Source organism: Megalops cyprinoides, chromosome 6 (genome assembly GCF_013368585.1).
Source record: "Megalops cyprinoides isolate fMegCyp1 chromosome 6, fMegCyp1.pri, whole genome shotgun sequence".
Classification (NCBI taxonomy): domain Eukaryota; kingdom Metazoa; phylum Chordata; class Actinopteri; order Elopiformes; family Megalopidae; genus Megalops; species Megalops cyprinoides.
In genome coordinates, this window is record NC_050588.1 from 7,065,103 (window position 1) to 7,085,252 (window position 20,150).

General features: G+C 40.6%; 2 protein-coding genes across 2 annotated transcripts in view; both read left to right on the forward strand.

Annotated features, from left to right (window-relative positions):
* Window positions 1–1,564, forward strand: part of bgnb (biglycan b) — a 38,360-nt gene extending 36,796 nt beyond the window's left edge. The window contains exons 7-8 of the mRNA XM_036531094.1: window positions 667–805; window positions 981–1,564. Of these exons, the coding sequence (XP_036386987.1) occupies window positions 667–805; window positions 981–1,178 (337 nt within the window). The 3' untranslated portion in view covers window positions 1,179–1,564. The remainder of the gene's footprint in view (window positions 1–666; window positions 806–980) is intronic.
* Window positions 1,565–9,474: 7,910 nt separating this feature from the next.
* b4galt3 (UDP-Gal:betaGlcNAc beta 1,4- galactosyltransferase, polypeptide 3) lies at window positions 9,475–16,265 on the forward strand. The gene is made up of 7 exons (XM_036530383.1): window positions 9,475–9,570; window positions 10,782–11,496; window positions 11,971–12,206; window positions 13,020–13,210; window positions 13,496–13,618; window positions 15,053–15,157; window positions 15,388–16,265. Exons 2-7 carry the CDS (start codon window positions 11,226–11,228, stop codon window positions 15,674–15,676), a joined length of 1,215 nt encoding a protein of 404 aa, XP_036386276.1. The 5' UTR covers window positions 9,475–9,570; window positions 10,782–11,225; the 3' UTR covers window positions 15,677–16,265.
* The last annotated feature ends 3,885 nt before the right edge of the window (window positions 16,266–20,150 follow it).

Consider the following 20,150-nt stretch of genomic DNA (forward strand, 5'->3'; position numbering starts at 1 on the left):
TTATCCTTGGAAATCCATGAATGTTTGTTCTTAAAAAAATTAAAAATCAGAATTTTTCCCCCTTGATCGAATGACAACAAAGAGGATAGTGATAGTACTGATTAGGGTTGTTATAACTTAAACAGTAAGTCAATGATGCATTTGTCCCATGGCCATTTGGGTTTACTCATAAGCTGTTTTCTGAGACTTCATGTGGCCATGCAGCTTGAAATAGCATGCTGGTCATGAAACAACCCAGGCCACTTGTACCATTCTTTGGGGTGTGCTTGCACTTTTGTTGTGGTGGGTAAGGGATGGGTGCAGGTTTTTTGATAGCAGAACCACGTGAAACTGCTGTCTTGCTTAGCTAGCATTCAAAGTGAACGCCTTGAGGACTGAGCTACTCAGGAGCCCCCCTGTTGTGTTCTGAATGTTCTGTGCTGTCTGTGACTGACTAACTCAAACTTACAACAGAAATAAAAAAAAAAAGTGTGAAAGAGTTGTTTATTTTTCTGCTGATCTGGAATTTTTGAATATGGGGTGCAAAGGAGCTTGAATGCTTTAGAGTTTTATGATGTCCCATTTTGCCAGTCAGTGGTCATGGGTACTTCAATGCACACTGCCTACACTGCACATTGGTGCATGTAATACACTTCTCCTCCTGGTGTTTGTGTTTGCCTCTGTAAGGTTGGGTCTGGGCTCCAACCACATCCGCATGATTGAGAATGGCAGCCTGGCTTTCGTGCCCAACCTGAGAGAGCTGCACCTGGACAACAACCGCCTCAACCGGATCCCCAGGGGGCTTCCCGACATGAAATACCTGCAGGTGAGCTGGGACACTGTTGCACCGTTCATTGAGTTGTGATCTGCCATTGTCATACCTTTACTCCTCCTTATACCTTGGCCTTGTACGGCGCCACACTCGCACCTGCTCCCTCTCTTCCTCCCTCTCTTCCTGTTCCATAACCTAACTCCTCCGCCGCCTGTGTCCCCTGCTGCAGGTGGTCTACCTCCACTCCAACAACATCAGCCAGGTCAGCATCAACGACTTCTGCCCCCTAGGCTTCGGGATGAAGAAGACGTTCTACAACGGCATCAGTCTCTTCGGCAACCCTGTAAACTACTGGGAGGTGCAGCCAGCCACCTTCCGCTGCATCAGCGACCGACTGGCCATACAATTCGGCAACAACAAAAAGTAGAACCCAAGGAAAGAGGAGAATGCGAGAGGAGTAGGGGAAAGAGCAGGAGAAATGAAACTGGCCTTAAAAAACATGTGTATGTTAATGAGACACAAACAGAGAGAGAACAGAACAGAAAAGAACAGGTACAATAGATGAAGGAAGAGGAGATAGTGTAAGTCCCACATACATATATAAATACATATTTTAACCTCTGTTGATTTAACACAAGGATACAGCCCAAGGGATGAAGGAGGAGAGAGAGAATACCTCATTTCCTGATCCCGCATAAGTTTAAGAACTTTCTTTTTTCGTATTGCTATCTTAAATGACCAAAAAAAGGAAATTGAAATAGTAGTCATTCCCCTCAAAAAGTAAATTTGTGATCCTTTATTAAAGTTTTGTCGCCTGACTACCATCATCATTTGTGCATTTTTATCATTTTAGGAAAAGCATAAAAAGGTCAAGCATCAAGCTCTGATGCAGTGATGTTTTTCTTTATGTTACAGTATTTTGGCAAATATTGTGTTTTGTTATTATTATTATTATTATTATTATTATTATTACTATTGTTATTATTATTATATTGTTATTATGTTGTCCATAGTGAATTGATATGAGAACAAGTCTGTTAGAAAAGGATGCCTAAAAACAGATTTAATCATTACGATGATAATTACAATTTTTTGTCTCTATACTTTGTGTTTCTTTGGGTAATCACCTTTGACAATGTGTCTTTATCTTTTTTTGTTGATAATGGGATTCACCCTTGGAACAGTTAGGGAGGCGTTAGTAATGGAGTTTGCCAGTAATGCCCCCAGATCTCAAGAGCTTGAGCGCTTTGTCATTTCCATACACTGGGTCAACTGCTGTCAGTGTCTCCACTGCTAACTGTCTCCAGCAGGCTTTCTCCTAATGACTGGGGAAATTCCTGGGATAGCAATGGCAGATATATAGGCTATATATTATTTGCACAAATTTCACTCAAAATCTGATCACTCTTTCCAAAATGCTTTCTTTGTGGGGTGTCTCTGGGATTGGGACAATGTGGGTATTTGGCTGGCCTACCTAGATGCATATTGTGTGCTTTGCCATCGTTGCTGCATGTGAGAATAAAGACATTTTAGCTTCACTACTCTAGCAGAAACAAAGTATGAAAGTGGTCTGTAAAATGGAAAAAAAAAAAGAAAAATGGCTCAGACAAAATAAAATGATGCAGTAAGTAGACAGAATTCAAGAGGTCAAAGAAGCAAAACAACAATTGATCCAATCAATGGGTTTTTGAAGGACCTCTGGGTCTGTGTACAAGGTGAGTTTTTAATACAGTTTTTTCTCAACTCTAACTTGCTTCACACATTTTGTTCTTGCATTAGTCATAATTCATGATTGAAAAAGCCACAAGGGAGAATGTGTAATCCAAATGCTCCTATTTGGAGAAGAAGTCAAATGCTCCTTATTTTAGGTCCACAGTGGCTCAGTTAACCATACTTTACACAGAAAAAGATATACTGTTCCTTAGAGATTTAATTGACCTACTGTATTCCTACTGCAGAATCTAGCCCCTTATGTTCTATCAAAACAGTATTCTTAAATGCACTAATGCGAAAATGGCCTAAAACATAGCTTTCACAAATTGGACAAGCATTTAGTCATGGAGTATTGTCTGCTCCTTTGATCTGTAAATTGTTTGACATAGTTCCCTTCTGCATTTTAATAACTGAAGAACTAGTAAACACCATTGGTTATTTTAAACAATATATGTGTTCACCTGTCACTATGTTTGATTTTATTCATGCGATTAAAATTTCAGTTAAATTAGTCAATTACAGCAGCCTAACATGTCAATGATGAAATCCAAAAAAAAAAAAAAGAACCTGGAGATCAGCTGAGGTTACTGCTCCTGCTTACTTACTGTGCTTCACAGAGGCCTCACACTATAAGATATTGAGCTGAATGGTGTTACCCTGAAAAAGTCATCTGAGATGGACTCAAAACTTGGTCATTAAAACTCGACTGGACAAATGCAATTCAATCACTCACTCAAATGGCAACTTAGTTAACTTAACTTAGTTAAGGGAACCAATACTGAAATGAAGGAAATAATAGTTCTAGGGTCCTGAATGACTTTTTTTAATCCAACACCAAAGAAAAAAAGTGCTACCATAACTAGAGCATTCATATGTTAATGATATTGTGTAATTACACTATTCTTTATTGGGTTGATCATAAGGTCCTGTTGGTAGTTTTGTCTAGAAAAGAAGACTCCTTGAGAATGGGTTAGCATTTGTTTTAATAAGACACGACTGGGACATTGTTATCTCCCATGTTGTGAAAGTCTGACTGCCATATACACTAGTTAACTTAGTTGTGACAATTTTTGCAGTACTGTTTAAACAAATATATAATCATTAAGGCACAAAGGGAGAGCTGGACAACAAAGAGGTATGCAGTGTTCTTGTGGTGATGCTTGTCTCCTGGATCACTGAAAAATATTCTTGGCATGACGATTAAATCTGAATCATTTCCACTTTCTTGGCTCTGCAATTTGTTCTTCAAGTACGAGAAGGAATTTGTATCCTTCAAGACTCAGACTGGCAATTTCTTTATGCTGTTGTGTTCACATTCACTGATTTCCGGTAGATTCTCTCCTGGCAGTGGATTAGTTACCATTACTAGTGTATCCAAGAAACTGTGTGCCCACCAAAATAGTAGCCTTAAAATTAATTATGATGTATGATTTTTATTGTTCAGGTTTAATTTTTTTTTTTTTTTTTTTTTTTTTTTGCATGTAACCAAGTACACTAAGCAGCATATTGTAATAAAATTAAACAATTAAACTGTTCAAAAACACTTCTTTAATCCCTAAATAACCTAACATTAACATTGAAATACCTACATAAATAAACTAAGTGTGAGATATTAAATAAATGCATCATCTAACAATCTTAATGTTAGTAGCCTCATCAGAACAGTCTTCTATTAACATGTCATAAATTTACAACAGGCTGAACAAAAACAAATCCAAGCCAGGATTTCTCCGACACATATTGCCACCAGTCTGAGACTAAACAGCCTTCTTTACGCATAATAGAAGTTCACTCTGACTGTGGTATTTTTGAATAAATGCTCTCGTTTCGTGTTCAAAAATAATACTTTGAGACGAAATTTATGTTATTGGACTGAAATTGAACTTGCCTTCTATGAGAGAGGTAGGCTAAGCCCATTCTGTAACCTGTTTTACTTGTAGACTCTTTTTTTGTCCTCGGTCAGAGTTTTTTAACACGGTTTAATTTTAGTTAGTTTTCCTGTAGTTTGGTTGCATCGCATCAGTTTAGCTTGTGTTGTTTTTTCATACTTAAGATTTGTATGTTCAAGATTTGTCATCCTGATTGAAGGGTCAAATCGGACAGCTCCGCTCTGTAACGTTATGGACGTGCTTTCGCTTCCCTGTCATTTCCTAACAGCCATGTAAACGCTGCACTGTTTGACATCAGCCGACGCTACGCTGGAGCAGTAGATGTCATGATTTCGCTAGTCACTGACACATCTGGAGATAGTTGCAGGATACGATTCTTTATCTGTGTGGCAGTGATTTAAAATTGATGTGATTTAAACCTCTGATCATTTTTATCATACGCAGTGGCTTGGAATGGCTAGCTAGTTAGCCTTGCCCCGCAATTCACGTCATCTCTTTGCCCCTCAATATGTCGGTCACTGGGCACCGCTGCTCTTCTCTGCAAACAGAGGTACCCTTATAAATCGGAGATGTTTGATGTGGATCACCAGCGCGGATGGGAAAAGAACAGCACTGCCTGAAGTAATCGCGGAGGATTTGGCAGGAGTGGGAGAGAGCAGCGCAACCATCCGAGAGAGGTAGCTATAATGAGTATCCCACGAATACGTTTTAGAAACTGTGGCCTTTTCCTTTATCAAAGAAGCCTGGGGCTTGATTTCGATCTTGCATGAAGACAGGGATGAGTTTCAGGCTGTTAAGAGATGTTTTTTCCGCTGTAGCTAAATATGCACAGTGATAGGGGTGCAATAGACAAATCTTGGGTCATTCTGTAGCTAGTTAGCTCGTTATTCAGAGAATTCAATGTCTGAGTGACATTTTGTTGCTGCTGCTGATGTTGTTTTGACGTTTTGTATGAAATCCACACACCATCTGACATGACCCTCTGATCCTCTTGATAGTTTGTGCGTAGCTAAGATAGCTTAATACATGTCTACTGAAAACGCGCAACCAAGATATAAAAATTGTAATGACATGAAACAGTGCATTAAGGTATGGCTGATTAAAATGTTTTTATAGGTAGCAAGCTATTTCCTGTAGCGTTTCTGTTTATCAGCTGTAGCAACGTTACCGTTTGAAACCGTCGTAAACAATCTAACTTAATGGCTAGATAACAGTTCAGCTTGGTCATTTCGAAAAAGTGCAATAATGTGATTGTTATTCTGGGATGTACTTCAGGTTGAGCCTGTGCCTCTCTCATTACGTATCACCAAAAACAAATTGTTCACTGTCATCAGTGCCAACAACTGTATTAGTCTACTTCATCGGTATGCGCAGGCAGTGTGCTTTTTCATTGCTACGTAGCTGGAATCGCCTTAATTAATCATCCAGAGGAGTCCAGCGGTGTGGAGAGCTCCGTCTAAACTGGAAGGCTGTCATTCTAATGAGACTTCACTGAAGGCTGCTTCAAGAAATGAACTGATTTGGTTTTCTTGTGTGTCTGTGTGTTACATGTCAATTGTAAAATATATGCCAAATTCAAGGAAATAGTAAAGGAAAGTAAGAAATGCAGCACAGGAATTTAACAGTGTCATTCAGTCCCTTGTCTGTTTTTGACTCTTTTTCTGGAGAGGAACCTCTCCATGCCCACCCTTCTCCTCACCTGTGCTCTTCATGAGGTATAATTGCTGGGGACATTGGCTTGATGCTACTCATTGAGTGGCAACACATTTCTGTGGGCCTAATTTGTGTATTGACGGACTGCTTTAATGCTATTCCATGGGATTTGAAACTGGATTAGCATTCAACTTTGGTATGTAAATAACGGTTAGGAACATGTTCAGTCGATCCTTTGAGATGGTAAAGATTTTCCTCATGGTCTTTGGGAATAAAAGATATGAAAAGGCTCCCACACTGTAGGTCATGGTGGGTGTTTCAGCATTTTTGGAAATCCAAAATAGATGACCTTTTTTCTAACATTCCAGACAATGCCAGCAGTCTGCAAGCTGTGCATCAACAGCACCCCATGTTACAAACAGTGCACTGCACAGTTTTAAGTGGTGACATCGACACTGAGCATTGAATGCACAAGACAGTTCACTGAGCTCAAATTTTTGTGTCCATGGATTCGCTGTCAATAGCAGTACTTCTGAACGAGGAACCTTTGTGGGTAATTGATTTCTGTGAACTGGAGGCCTAAGAATAACTGTGATTCGTTTGCTTGTGTCGAAAAGCAGATATCTGCCTAATTTGACCCTGTCACTGCAGCCCTGCATGAATTACTACACCAGACAAGAAGCCATTTAGAGAGATCCAGCAAGTGCAGAGAGTTTCCATTTTGTGATACCTTGGTGAGACATTTTACCTGAAACAAACTCCTGCTGCTCGCTGCCGCTCAAAGGAAGACTGCATGTGCCCTCCAGTATGCCATCCACAATGATGGAAGTCGCTCTGGATAAGAGCATCTGCTAAATGTATGTAATGTAATGTCCTCTAGTTTCAATAGAAATGGCTCTTTGAGGGATGGATGGGGACAGCCTTGGGGGTTGCAATGAGCAAATATAGATCACGAGATGAATGTACTGATGTGTAAATGCAGGAAGTCTCATTTGTCCAACGACAGTAGCGATATTAAGAATGGCAATAACCTCTCCCTTACTCTGCTTTTACATAGTTTGCTTTACTAACTCTTTAAGCAAACCAAGAAAACAGAGAACTAAACAAAATCCAAATACATATTACCCTATACATAAAAATATTAGTGTAATTAATCTAGTCAGCTGAAACTAAAAAAGAAAAGAAATCCATATCCATGAAATGAAAATATTTCAAAGTGAAAGATGCAGTCATGCTTGTAAGCCTTCAGCTTCTTCTGGGACTCAGATTCATATTTTTTCTTTTTTTTTTTCTTCTTTCTCTTTATCCAGTTACATTTCAGAATGATGCAGATTTGACTTTGGAATGAGAAAATTTGCAGCCAGCCACAGCACAATCATTTGAATATCAATTTCTGTGGCTCTCTATGTCACAGGGGCAAGGAAAATTAGTTCCCAAATGCCTGCTGCACGTTTGCAAATAGTGTCGCAGAAACCAGAGTGAAAAGATCAAATGGTGCTAATTATCCTAAAGAAGCCTGGCACACTCTCTGGGATGCCAGACAATTTCTGCTTCACCTGCAAGACAGCGGTGGCCATAAATCCTCAATGGAAACATGAAACAGAACCCGCAAACACCATTTAGACAGTTGCAGCCAGTTTTTTGGAAACCCAAGGTGGTTTACGTGTAAAGCACAAAACTGGAGGGATTATTTTGGCTTGAGAACTGGCTGTTGTCATGCTGGTTCCATTGATGGTGGCAAGAGCTTTTGTCTCTCGCCACTTTTCCCCTCTCTGCGAGTCTCTTTCTTTAATGACGACAGTGGTCATTGCAGTGTGCGTTTCATGCAGCGCTTGTGTTTGTGCAACATTATTTAGGATTTCCCAGTCTGCGGCTGTGTGGTGCGAGGTGCTGTGCAGCCCTAAGTTGGACAAGACCAGAAGTTGCTTGTGATTGCAGTGCTTTCAGCAATGACTGCTGTGCTTCTTGTGAAGTGCGGTCTGCCGCTGTAGGTGCGTATCCCATTTCTGTGGTTTACCAGTTCTCAGAAGAACTGGCATAAACCAGTTTTTTGGCCACTCTGTAGGGTCTGAAGCATTTGCATATTAAATTGGGATTCGGAGTGGACCATTGTGTATCGGCTGAGCATTTTAAGCAGCTCAGGGGGGAGCTGTCTATTGGCTGAGCATTCTGAGTGGCTCACAAGAACACTGTCTATTGGCTGTGCACTCTGGGTGGCTCACAGGAACGCTGTCTATTGGCTGAGCATTCTGAGCGGCTCACAGGAGCATTGTCTGGGCATGTTAAGCAGCTCATTGGATTGGAAGAATCCACCAGAGCACTGGCCTCTTTATGCTGCACACTTAAAGTGTTCTAAAGCTCACCCCTGCAGGCAGAGAGGACAGCACTGGGTGGGTTAGAGTCCTCTGCCTGATATGCTGAAGGCCAGAAAATGGCATAACAAATACCACTGATTTGTACAGGAGCTATGACTGGATGAAGTATGTATTTCCAGTATTTCCAGTTACATTGCAGGCTGACAAACACCCAGGTATGCTATTGACTCTGCTGCACTTCAGTGGACAAGTCAGTACCACACTTGACAGTCTGCTGGAATGTTATCGAGTGGCAAATGCAATGAATTATTATGGCAAAATGTGCTCTTATTACTTATGGCTGGGAGGATTGACCATGAAAGAGCATCCATTGCTTTGTGCAAGCATTTGCAGTTTGTCTATTATAGTGAATGAACATTTAACAGAAAATAACCTGCCATGTTTAAGAATTAAGATGAAACATTCTGCTGTCGATTTTGTATCTGATCTAGGGGAACAGGACAACTGGGATGTTAGCCTGTCCACAATTACTACATTACATTACATTATTGGCATTTAGCAGACACTCTTATCCAGAGCAACTTACATAGGTTACATCAGTTACAGTTTATTAATTACCTCCCAGTATTTTCATGGATCATATACCATAGACCCTGTGCAATGCCAGTATGGACTACTAAGGAGTCCACGTACCCCAGTTTGGGAAATACTGCCTGTACACTGACTTAAGAGCATATTTCCAAAGAGAACAGAGAGCTCGCTTCTGGGGTTTATGCAGGGTGATTTAGAACTAGGTTAAGCAGAGGACAGCGTGTCTGTTTCATATTGCTTTCAATTGGAGGCTGTCGAAGTTGGTCCATAGAACTGCTGTTTCCTCATGGGGAAAATCTTGGGATTCACTTAGGGTGTACAGTGAGGTGGAAAGTGTCTGGAAAGTAATGAACTAGAAATGTGAACTCCTCAGATAAACAGCTTTAATTCAGGGGACACCTCATCTGCACATTCACACTTCAGTGACTCTTGGCTGATTTGTTATGAAAACTGTCTCTGCCCGTGTGCCATGGGTCTATCATGGCTGTTTCCATTGAAAATGCAGTTGCTCGAGGATATTGTTGCTGCTGAGTTTTTGACATTTCTCCATTTCCTCAGGTTGAAACATGAACCAGGTGAGAGAGACTGGGCTGGAGGAGCACTGCCACCTGGATGGTCGGCTTTGACACCACCCGGACTGCGCTGGACCGCAACAGAGGTATTGCAGTCTCACAATGCCGGCTCAGGCAATAATGACAGGAAAAAGGGTTACTTACATTTTCAGAAATGAAAAAGGCTTTTTCTATGCCACAAATCAATTGGAAATCAGAGACAATTGACCCTGCTCCCTCTGAAAATCAAAAATAGAGCCCCCCTCTCATTTGGGCCCCAATTGTCATTGCTGTGCAAGTAAATCTTACAGGAAGGAGGCCTCAGAAAATTGCAAATATGCTTGTCCTGCTGACTGTGAATAAGCTATGAGGACAATTACCATGGTCTATGAAATTTTGCCCAGACACTTACTCTCTCCTGTTTGAAGCAGGTTCTGCAAGGTTATGGCCTTGTACGTCAAACATGGCACATGGTCCTCACTTGCTTATCTGAACACATGACTATGGACCCTAAAACAGGAGCTTAGGATGCTTCTGTGGTATTTAATTGTATTCACCATTTAACAGTATTTTCCTTTCTACATCCATTGGTGAAGCACAACTACATGAGCAGTGTTTTTGTGGTTATAAACAATGTAATGTGCTAACACATTTGACATTAAAACGAAATACATTACAAAAATCAGACTTCTATGTCTTGTTGGTTTGGACTAAAGCACAGTGTAGTTAAACCCAAAGGTACGAATCACTGTTGGGACACAGGGAATCACCTGCTAGGAGTAATTATGATCATAAAGTGTTTTAATTACAGTGAAGCAAGCTGGCTTTTTATTAGCGTTCAACAGGGATGTCGTCATCTTAGAGAGGCCAGGACGCAGCACCTTCACAAATGATGAATCATGTTTCCTTCTGTTGACAGTTCGCTATTCTCTGCTTTTATGTTCTCTGAAAATATATATAATGTTCATCAGACTCATATTAAAAGCTCAGATGAAAGCTTTCTCATGCAGTTTTTTTGTTAGTGGCCCTGTAGCCTCAGTTTTATATGGAGAGAACTTTTACATTATATTTCATTTGCCAAACTCTCTGGTCATTTTTGTCTGCTTCACATCAGAAAGCCCAGAATCACATCTGAAAAAATGTTCAGTTGCATATGTGTTGAGGCTGACATGCAATGAGCTAACATCCTGCTCTAAATACCTTTTCTTTTTACTATTTTAATGAATATTCTCAGTTGGATGTTTGCCAGTATTAAATAATGTCATAATGTAAATCTCCCCTTTAGTGCCTAACCTCTTTTTCTCATTTTTTTTTCCAGAATAAATCACCGCCCCCCACCCCACCCGATAAACGCACCAGTTCTGAAGTTTCTGAAGTGGCCGGTTCTACTTTGCACACATATCTCGTGATGCGTTTTTTCGTCTTGTCGACCTCTCCCGTTATCCGCTTGCCCTGATTTCCCTCAGGCCTGCTCCCTCGCTTCCTCTCCATTATCTCCTCCTCCCCATTACCCTTCTTTCTCATTCGTTCTTATTTTCTCTCTTATTTTTCTCTCTCTATGTAGTTTTCCTAATTGACAGATCCGGTGTTGTCAGCTCAAGTCATCCTGCATCATCTGACACCCACTTCCCCATTTCTTTTTAGGCCCTGTCTGTAATATCGTTGGCCTCCATCTCCCTACCCCACACCTTGTTGTCTTTTCTGCCATTGCCCTGCTGGGCCCTCAGTCCCTCAGTCCCTCGCGCCATAGCTGTTTCACACCATGGTGTGTTTCGGACGGCCCCTCGACTCGCCCTGCACCCTCGCCTTGTTAGTCGGCTTCCAGTTTGCCTTCGTGGTCTACTTCTCCCTCGGGGGCTTCCGGGGCCTAGTCTCAGTCTTGGTGCACTCCGCTGAGCCGGAGTTTGACTACTCACGCCCCCATGACGTCTACACGAACCTCAGCCAGCTGGGGGCGCTGTTTTCCTCACACACCGGTGCCCCAGGGAAGGGTGAGCAACTGAAGGACTGCCACGTGCCATCTCCTCTTCTAGGTGGGCCTCTATCTGAGAGGTATTTGGTGTCTCTCCATTGTACATCACTGTCTCACTAGCTCATTCTCAGTGGTGCAGCTCTGCTCTGTATAGCATGGCATGTTGTCTCTGTATTTCTGTTGCATTGTTATGTTAATCTGTATAACCTTGTCTGTTCATCGGTCCTTGGTGGATTGAGAGTACTTTGCAACTAATCAAGGTCCTTTGCTCTCCACAGGGAATGGATTCAGTTGGTTTGACTATAAGTCTATTAGCAATGGTAAAACAATTGATTCACATAGTTTCATTGTGTAGCAAGTAGCTGAAATACTTTAGCTCAAATAGTTTTAGTGTTTTAGAGGCCTTGGCTTATTGTTCACAGCATCTGAATTCACCTCCCTCACTGTTGTTCTGCTTGTCCCTGGCATTCCAAAAGAAATACAGGATGTGTTTAAACTCACTCTGTCCCCGTCTCTGACTCCCCCTCATTTTCAGTGGGTCCTGTGTCTGTGCGGCTGTCTGTCCCCCTCTCCCTGGAGGAGATCCGGGAGAGGAACCCCCTTGTGACCCTGGGGGGCCGGTACCGCCCCCCGGACTGTGAGCCCCGCCACCACACTGCCATCGTTGTGCCGTACCGCAACAGGCAGGCACACCTGCGCACCCTGCTGTACCACCTCCACCCGTTCCTGCAGAGGCAGCAGCTCCATTACAGCATCTACATCGTGCACCAGGTCTGGCCTGGGAAACTGGGAGAAGAGCAACCACAGCAATATCAATTAAAACACTGATTCTCAATCCTGCCCCTGCGGCCCCCTTGCTCCGCACGTTTTCCATGCTTTCCCTGCTTTACCTACTTGACTGAACTCATTAGTGGCACTTTTGATTAGCTGAGCACACCTGATTTAATCAAGCAGCAAGGGTAAATAGAAGATATGCAGGACAGGGGGGCTCCAGGAGTAGGATTGAGAAACACTGAATTAAAATATCATTGGGACAGTTGATTAAAATGTTAAAATGTTGCACGTTGTTCCATATGTTCTTTTTCCTTCCTCTGAATGGTCTTTTTGTGTGTAAGTACATTCTTACAGTTTTACAACTCTGTAGCTGAGGAAGTTAGTGGATATAGAGATTACTTGTCCTGATTGCTTTTAAGTTCATGTTGAGTTCATAATATTCATTTCCACCAGAAAAGCTAATGATTGCACCTTGCAAGGGAGACCTGTGATTCCTTGTGGTAAATAGAAAATGAAGGAGCTGCTGTTGGGCAGAATCTCATTGCATGTGTGTCCACTAAGGAAATAAATCTGAGCCTGACAGTATTATTCTGTCCAATTTTAGAGGAGTGGCAAATGCACCTGAGTACATATTCAAAAGAATAGTGTTGCAGCCCAGCCCCAGAGACTTCTGTGACCTCCAAAAAAATCAGATTAGGAATCTTCGTTTAGCTCCAGACTCAGTGTCTCAGTTCAGGTTGGAAAGGTACCAAAGACAGGCTCCTGTGTTCGTAAGCAGCTCATAAACATTACGCTTCCTTGGCTGTGCAGATGGGAAACTCGACCTTTAACCGCGCAAAGCTGCTCAACGTGGGTGTTCGTGAGGCGCTGCGGGATGAGGACTGGGGCTGCCTGTTCCTGCACGACGTCGACCTGCTGCCCGAGAACGACCACAACACCTACACCTGCCACCCACAGCACCCCACTCACCTGTCCGTGGCCATGGACAAGTTCCGATACAGGTCACAACATCTACACTAGCTGTTCACAGCACCCCACACATCTGTGTGTGGCCATGAGCAAGTTCCGATACAGTGAGCTTCAATAGATATCACCATTATAGTCATACTGGGATGATAGCTAACAGCAGCAACTATAGACAGCATACTTGTTTTGCTTTCAAAATCTGAGAGCTGTATACAACATTGCTTCGCTATTAAAAGTAGACTGTTTAGCATTTACAGGAGCATTAGACTTGCAACACCCCCACAAAGTCATTTTCAACACCCCACCCCCTCAAAATGCAGGTTGCCATACTCCCAGTATTTCGGAGGGGTGTCAGCTGTAACTCCCGACCAGTACCTCAGGATGAATGGCTTCCCTAACCAGTACTGGGGCTGGGGGGGGGAAGACGACGACATCGCTGCCAGGTGAGGAACAGGAAGTGAAGCGAAGATGGATAGATATGACAAACGATCTCAACAACAGGAGGCAACGACCGGATGGTCGAGTGAGCAGAGGGGAGTGGACAGAGATAACATGAAGCATGTGTGACAGCATGTTTTTGGCTGCATCCCATTTTCCTTCTTTTCACCCCCCCCCCCCCCTCCACGTGCTAAAGTCAGTGTCTCCATGTGTCACAGCTCTCATTTTATTTATTTTTTCCTCCGTTTTCATTGCCTCTTTCCCACCCTCTACGACCTTGCTGCTAGCTTCCAGAAAGGTCAGTACACACTCGCATGTAAAGTCAAGTTGGTCCACCCACAAGGCTTTAACCTTTGACTTGTGTTTTTGTCCTCATAGGATGTTCTGTTTTTTCATGTGCCTTACTAACAAAGTAAAAATTCCATGTGAAGAAATAGAGTCTTACAAAAAGCTACAGACTTACTTGAGACAAAATACAAAACCTTAAGTGTTGGACAGGTGAATAACAAGAGTTAAAGCCTTGTAATTTGAACAGAACTAGACTGGTAGAGAGCGTGCTTGGCCTGGACTTTTGAAATCTTTTGCTTTCGGTTCGACTCAACAGCTCCCTCTGTTCACCCACTTTTTTTAACTGAATTTTCAGTTTCCGCTAAACAGGAATAGTTTTTGACAAACGTAGATTGTTTAAGCTGAATATAAATGCTCTGTCAATGTAAGTCTCCTGGTGAAGTGGCACTGGCCAAGCAGAACATGGAAAGACAAAAGGTGGTTCTTTGAATGCAATAGTTAGTTGTCGATAATGTCTGCTCATCCCAAAATGCCAAGCACTCTTGCGTCTTGAAGGCAAGATTTGTGCATTAGCATTTTATTGTTTTGGGTATCAATGTTCATATATACATTTTTTGACCAACCCAGATGACAGTGGAAACATGAGGACCAGAGATGGGAGCCAGTACATTAAGTGTTTAATATCTGGAGTAGAGTTTCAGATATTTTACACTCGTCTACACCCATAGACCAACATGCAATTTACATGCCAACCAAGTATGTATTTCCTTTATTTTTTCCTTTCATGAACAGGGAAACTAGGGTGTGTTTTCCCACTATGACCAAAATGGAGCCAGATCCATAGATTGCAGTCAATCACTGTATATCAGAGTAGATCACATGGTTTTGTTTTGATCACAGGGAGAAAACTTGCCCCTGGTTTCTTCTTTTTTTTCATGTTTTTTATCAGCAATGAATTTATAGGATCAGAAAAAGTCAAAGATCGCCTAATGTTATCTAGCCCCCCTCCTCTCTTTCTCCCTCTTTCATTTCATTCCCATCATGTTGCCATTTTTCTTCTCTGCCATTTGTTTTTTTGGCTTGTCTTTTTCATTGTTTCACACCCTGTCTGCCTATGTTTTTCGTGTTTTTGTCCCTGCCCCTCTCTCCAGGGTACGTCTGTCGGGAATGAAGATCGTTCGCCCCTCAGTGGCAGTGGGCCACTACAAGATGATAAAGCATAAAGGCGACAAGGGCAACGAGCAGAACCCACGCAGGTATGGGGGAGGCAGGGAGAGGGCACGGCTGCTAACCTCTCTATGTCTGTCCATTCAGGCGGATTCCTTTAACAGCTGTATTCCCCTGTCATTTGAGAAGCCTCAGGCCTGGACATAGAGTCAATTAAATGTACATGTGAACAACAGTGGAAAAAATGTTGTTACACATTTACAACCTTTTCTTATTGTCACATCCTCTCTTTTCTTCCTTCCCGTCTCTTTCACAATAGGTTTGATCTGTTGAAGAGGACCAGGATAAACTGGCGGTCTGATGGCCTCAACTCCCTCACCTATGAACTCCTGTCCAAACAGCTGGAGCCCCTGTACACCAACCTGTCTGTCAATATCGGGGAGGACCCTCGCCAGTCTCTGAAGAAGGCCACACCTCCCAGAAAAGTTACACCCCCTCCAACCAAACTCACAGAAAAGGGCATAGCTCTGACCAGAGCTGCAAAAACAGACCAAGCCCAGTTGGGAGGGGCGAATAAGACTTCTGTGGAAAGGGGAGTGGTTAAATAGGAAAGAGGGTATTCCGAGGACAAGGAAGATGTGATCATGCTGTGACAACTCCATTCAAAAGGGATCTCATGATTATAACTCTGTGAGTGTAATTCATGAAGACACCATTTAAAAAAACAATACTTAAGTATTAGTTTCTTCTTTTGGTCTGAATCTCTTCTTCACCCATATCTACATAAATGAACGGAAAAACAATGGGATATATGTACATTAACTGCATATACACAGGCTCTTTCCTTCCTGAGAAATGGGTATAGTAAGTCAACATTAACAATTGTTTGAATAACATTCAACACATTGTTTGACAGTGGAATGTAAGGCCTTCATGTCTGTTGGCCATTTTTGTTGGGTGGCTGCTGGATTTGACCTCATATTTTGTAAATATGTGCCCTAAATGAGTTGCTGTCTACAGGCCATCACACTGTATGGAAAGAGCTCTGTAGACTTGCGTCGACCTGTTGAAATCCTCTATACTCCTCCAAGGAAGCTGCTGCCAAATGCTGCTGTTTACCACCACAGTGTGGGTTTTGTTTCTGTGCCTTTTTTATCATAGATGTTGGTTTTATATTTGTGTCGAATCGTTAGCTCCCTCCAGATTTCTCAGATTAGCAGTAATATCAATATTTTGTTTTTTCTGAAAACTATCCAGAAACATACTGTAAGCTGTGGTGTTTCAGTGGATTGTGAATTTTAGTTAGAGACAATCAGAGTATTTGAAAAACTTAGCTGATTAAGCAATCAAAGTGATGAAAAAAGATAACTCATTTACAACCTTAGATGTATCAAATTTTAAAGTTCCAATCATTAGTGCTAGAATCTTAGAACAATTTTCTTTGATTAATTGACTTGGGTGTATATCTGAAGAAATGTATAGTTTTTTTGTAATGTATTGATTTAAGGGTGTTTTAATTACAATATAAACGTGCAATAATTTAAGTTATTGTTAATATCCACAGTACAGCAATCCCTTGCCATCAGTAACTATTAATTAATCATCACAAAACCTCCTTATTGAAGTTCCGCATTAAGAGAATAATTATGGTGTATGATATGATTGTCATATAATTGAGAAGAGTGAGCAAAAAGCTGACTGATCGCATGTTGTAGAGGTGCTCATCAAAATAGCACTGTATTGTTAAATGTGAAATCTAACAGTAATCTCATATAAACATAAGACAAGTTTATTTCACATTCAACCTTCCTGACAGTTTTTATTTTTCAATCATTCGTTCAAATGAAGTACTGTACTTTTGATACATATCCATTTGGGAAATACTACTGTGTTTGCTCTGAATAGCACTATGCCTAGTGCTATAAGCTTTCAATATAACTAAATACTGTGTCATTTGAGTTTTTGGGTTGTGAAGGATTTTTCTTTTCTTATTTTTGTAAAGACAAATCATTTTTAAAAACTACTTAGTCTGTAGGTGCCTCTTGAGTGAAAGAAGTGTCCATTTCAAATGTTCAAAGGTGAACATTTTCCCGATCTAGATTTTCATCTTTAGAAATCTAAACATATTATGTTACTGTAGTAATCTTGGTGGAAAATATCCTATATGTGTTTACTACAGAATTCCTTTAAATGCCTTTTTATTTATTAAATATAGTCTCAAATAGGGTGGAGATTACCATATGAGTTATGCTTTAGAGATGTGATGAGTTGTGGTATAATTTTTTATTCTTTGATTCTTTCAGTCAGTGTTTGGTATGGATTGTACTGTAGGTCTCATGGCATTGCTTTGAGATGGGGCGAAATGCAAAATGAAGCAATCAGATGAATGCTGACCATATGGATTGTTTTTCAGTTGTGCTTAGACTGAAATTGGGCCTTACCTTCCAAGTAAAAGGTACCATAGAAGGACCATAGAAGGATTCACGTGATGATTCCTGATATGTAAACAGTTCTGCACATGTAATTAATGCTGGGCCAAATTAAAAGGACTTTTTAAATGAGTGGGTTTCCATGTACTGTTTCTCTTACATAGTCTCATTCTAACCATTTTCATATAAATGGAAGGAATGCAAGCAAGTGAATATGAGCTGTATTTATTTGGCTAACCCTTCGATATTAATTAACTCCAGTGCCATGAATGGAGCAAGCAGAAGTGTAAAACATTATTATTTATTCTTATTATTGTCAATAATAATAACAAAGCATTTTATTTATAAAGCACCTTTCCAAATCCAAGATCCCTGTACAGAATGATTAAAATTAGTCAATCAAATACAGTGGAATAAAATATGTGTGACGCACAAGGTAAAAATATAAACAAGTTAAAAACAAACGAGTGAAAGGTGACCAGTAAAGTACTTTAAAATCATGAACAATAAGATAAAACAATTTGTTGTTAAGGCAGAATGGGTTGCAAGAGCAGAAGTAATCAACCCTTTTTTATTTGGTTTACTTTGCCATTAGGAAGCTAAATTTCTGTCCAAAGTTTTGTTTTTACAAGAAAAATAGTGTGCATTGTCAAATTTTGTGTAATACAGTAATACTATGGAAACGTCGCTGTAAAGGTATGCTTGTATGTACCGGAGCTAAATATATACATTCCATAGGGTGTTGTTTCAGGCATACAGTAGATGTGTTTATATATTTTTGAATATATATTGTGTTTAAAAAAAAATTGAAATTGAACAAAATCTGACATTCAGAGGGGCATACAATATAACTAATATGGTACTTTGTGCTTAGCTTTGGATATAAAACAAGAGTTACATTTTTGATGCTTACATCATAATCATGTATTAAGCAGCCAATATGTGTAAAAATAACAAAAATATCTGTAAAAATAAAGCAAATGTATGTCCCATAGTTGTCACATTGAATGGTTCTCTCAGTCCTGTAGTATGGTGCCATTTAAGAATTCAAACAGTTTTAGTTGGGTTGGTAAGTGACAGAGAGATCAAAGAAAGGTCAGGTCCTTTATTTGCCTTAAGGTTAAATTTGTATTTCTATGTGTACAGTACATGGAAATGATGCTGTTAAAAAGATGAAGTAATTAATAATTCAGCTCCTTTGAAAAGGGAGACTCAAGAGTGACAGAAATATAAGGAAATACACGTAAGGCAAGGATAATATTCACACAAATCACATAATTACAACAGATTATATAATGCTCTGTAATGCCAAGGAGGTAATGTTGCCATCTGATTATTGAATTTGTACAGTAAGATATTCTAAGATGTACTTTATAGCCAATGCCGCGCCTGTTATCTGTATTGAATTTATAGAATCAAAAATGTAACCCTGGAGCTACCTAACGGTAAGCGGTTATATTTTCGAAGTGTTTGGACTTCATTATCTCAAACATGTACAAATGTATATATATATTTACAGGTGGTTTTGTTGTGTGCAGTGATTTTGTGGTCACATGAAATATAAATGATGTATATTGTCTGAGACATATTTTATTAAGTTTGCGTCTCGAAATACATGTTTAACTACAGAGTATTATTTTACATTACACAAATAAAATGGCTATTTAAGAATTACTGAGTTATTCATGTATTTTGTCATTACTAAAAAACTGTACACCTATACAAATGTCACACCAATTATACTGCACCTTTCATCGACTGAAAGTACTTTACATGGGGAGATGATGACAGCTCATCATGGTATTTACATGTACATGTCTTACATGTACATGTACATGTCTACCTACGGGCACAAGACTTTTCATAATATTTTTGCTAGTTGATATGAATCCCAATGTGACCCACAGTATTGTATGTTTCTTTAAAATGTTACTGATTATAGCTGATTCAGCCCATATCCACAATCTAGAGTGGAAAAGCCAAGCAATTGCATACAGACATGTACCAGACGTCTTGGTCCATTTGTCATGAGGCTATAGTTTGTGTAGTCTTACTCCCTGATGTTTTTGAGGGGGTGGGGGCATATTTAGTGGGCATAAAGAGAGTCAAAGGAACAGCTGGAATCTCACACACCAGAACTGCCTGGCAAGAGAAACACTCCACACTGGCTGCACTGATGTGTGTGAATGAATCCAGAGGGCATAACACATCTATATGACGACAACCGCATTTATCATTATGTTCCTCTTAAGATTCCGGATTGTATTCTCTTCCCATGGGGGTGCCCACCCTCTGAGGTCACCTTCAGCATGCATGCTAATTCTTCCATCACTAGATACGGACCTCTGTTTCCTGAGCAGTGGTGTGACTTGCCCATCAACCTAGTTTGATTAACTGCATGAACTGTTTTAGTATTAATTGTCTCCTATACGCAGTTTTATCAATAGCAACAAAATCCGTATGCCATGTGTACAATGAAACGGATTTAGTCTAACTAACGAATGCACGGACTAATTGTACAAACATTTCACAACTCTTAGTGCAACAAACAAGTCGAGTGTTTAAAAAATGCAATACATTTTACTGCGACTCTTTGACAACGACATGGGACTATTCTGGTTCATAATCTGCGTCAAATTGGCCACCTCCTGGA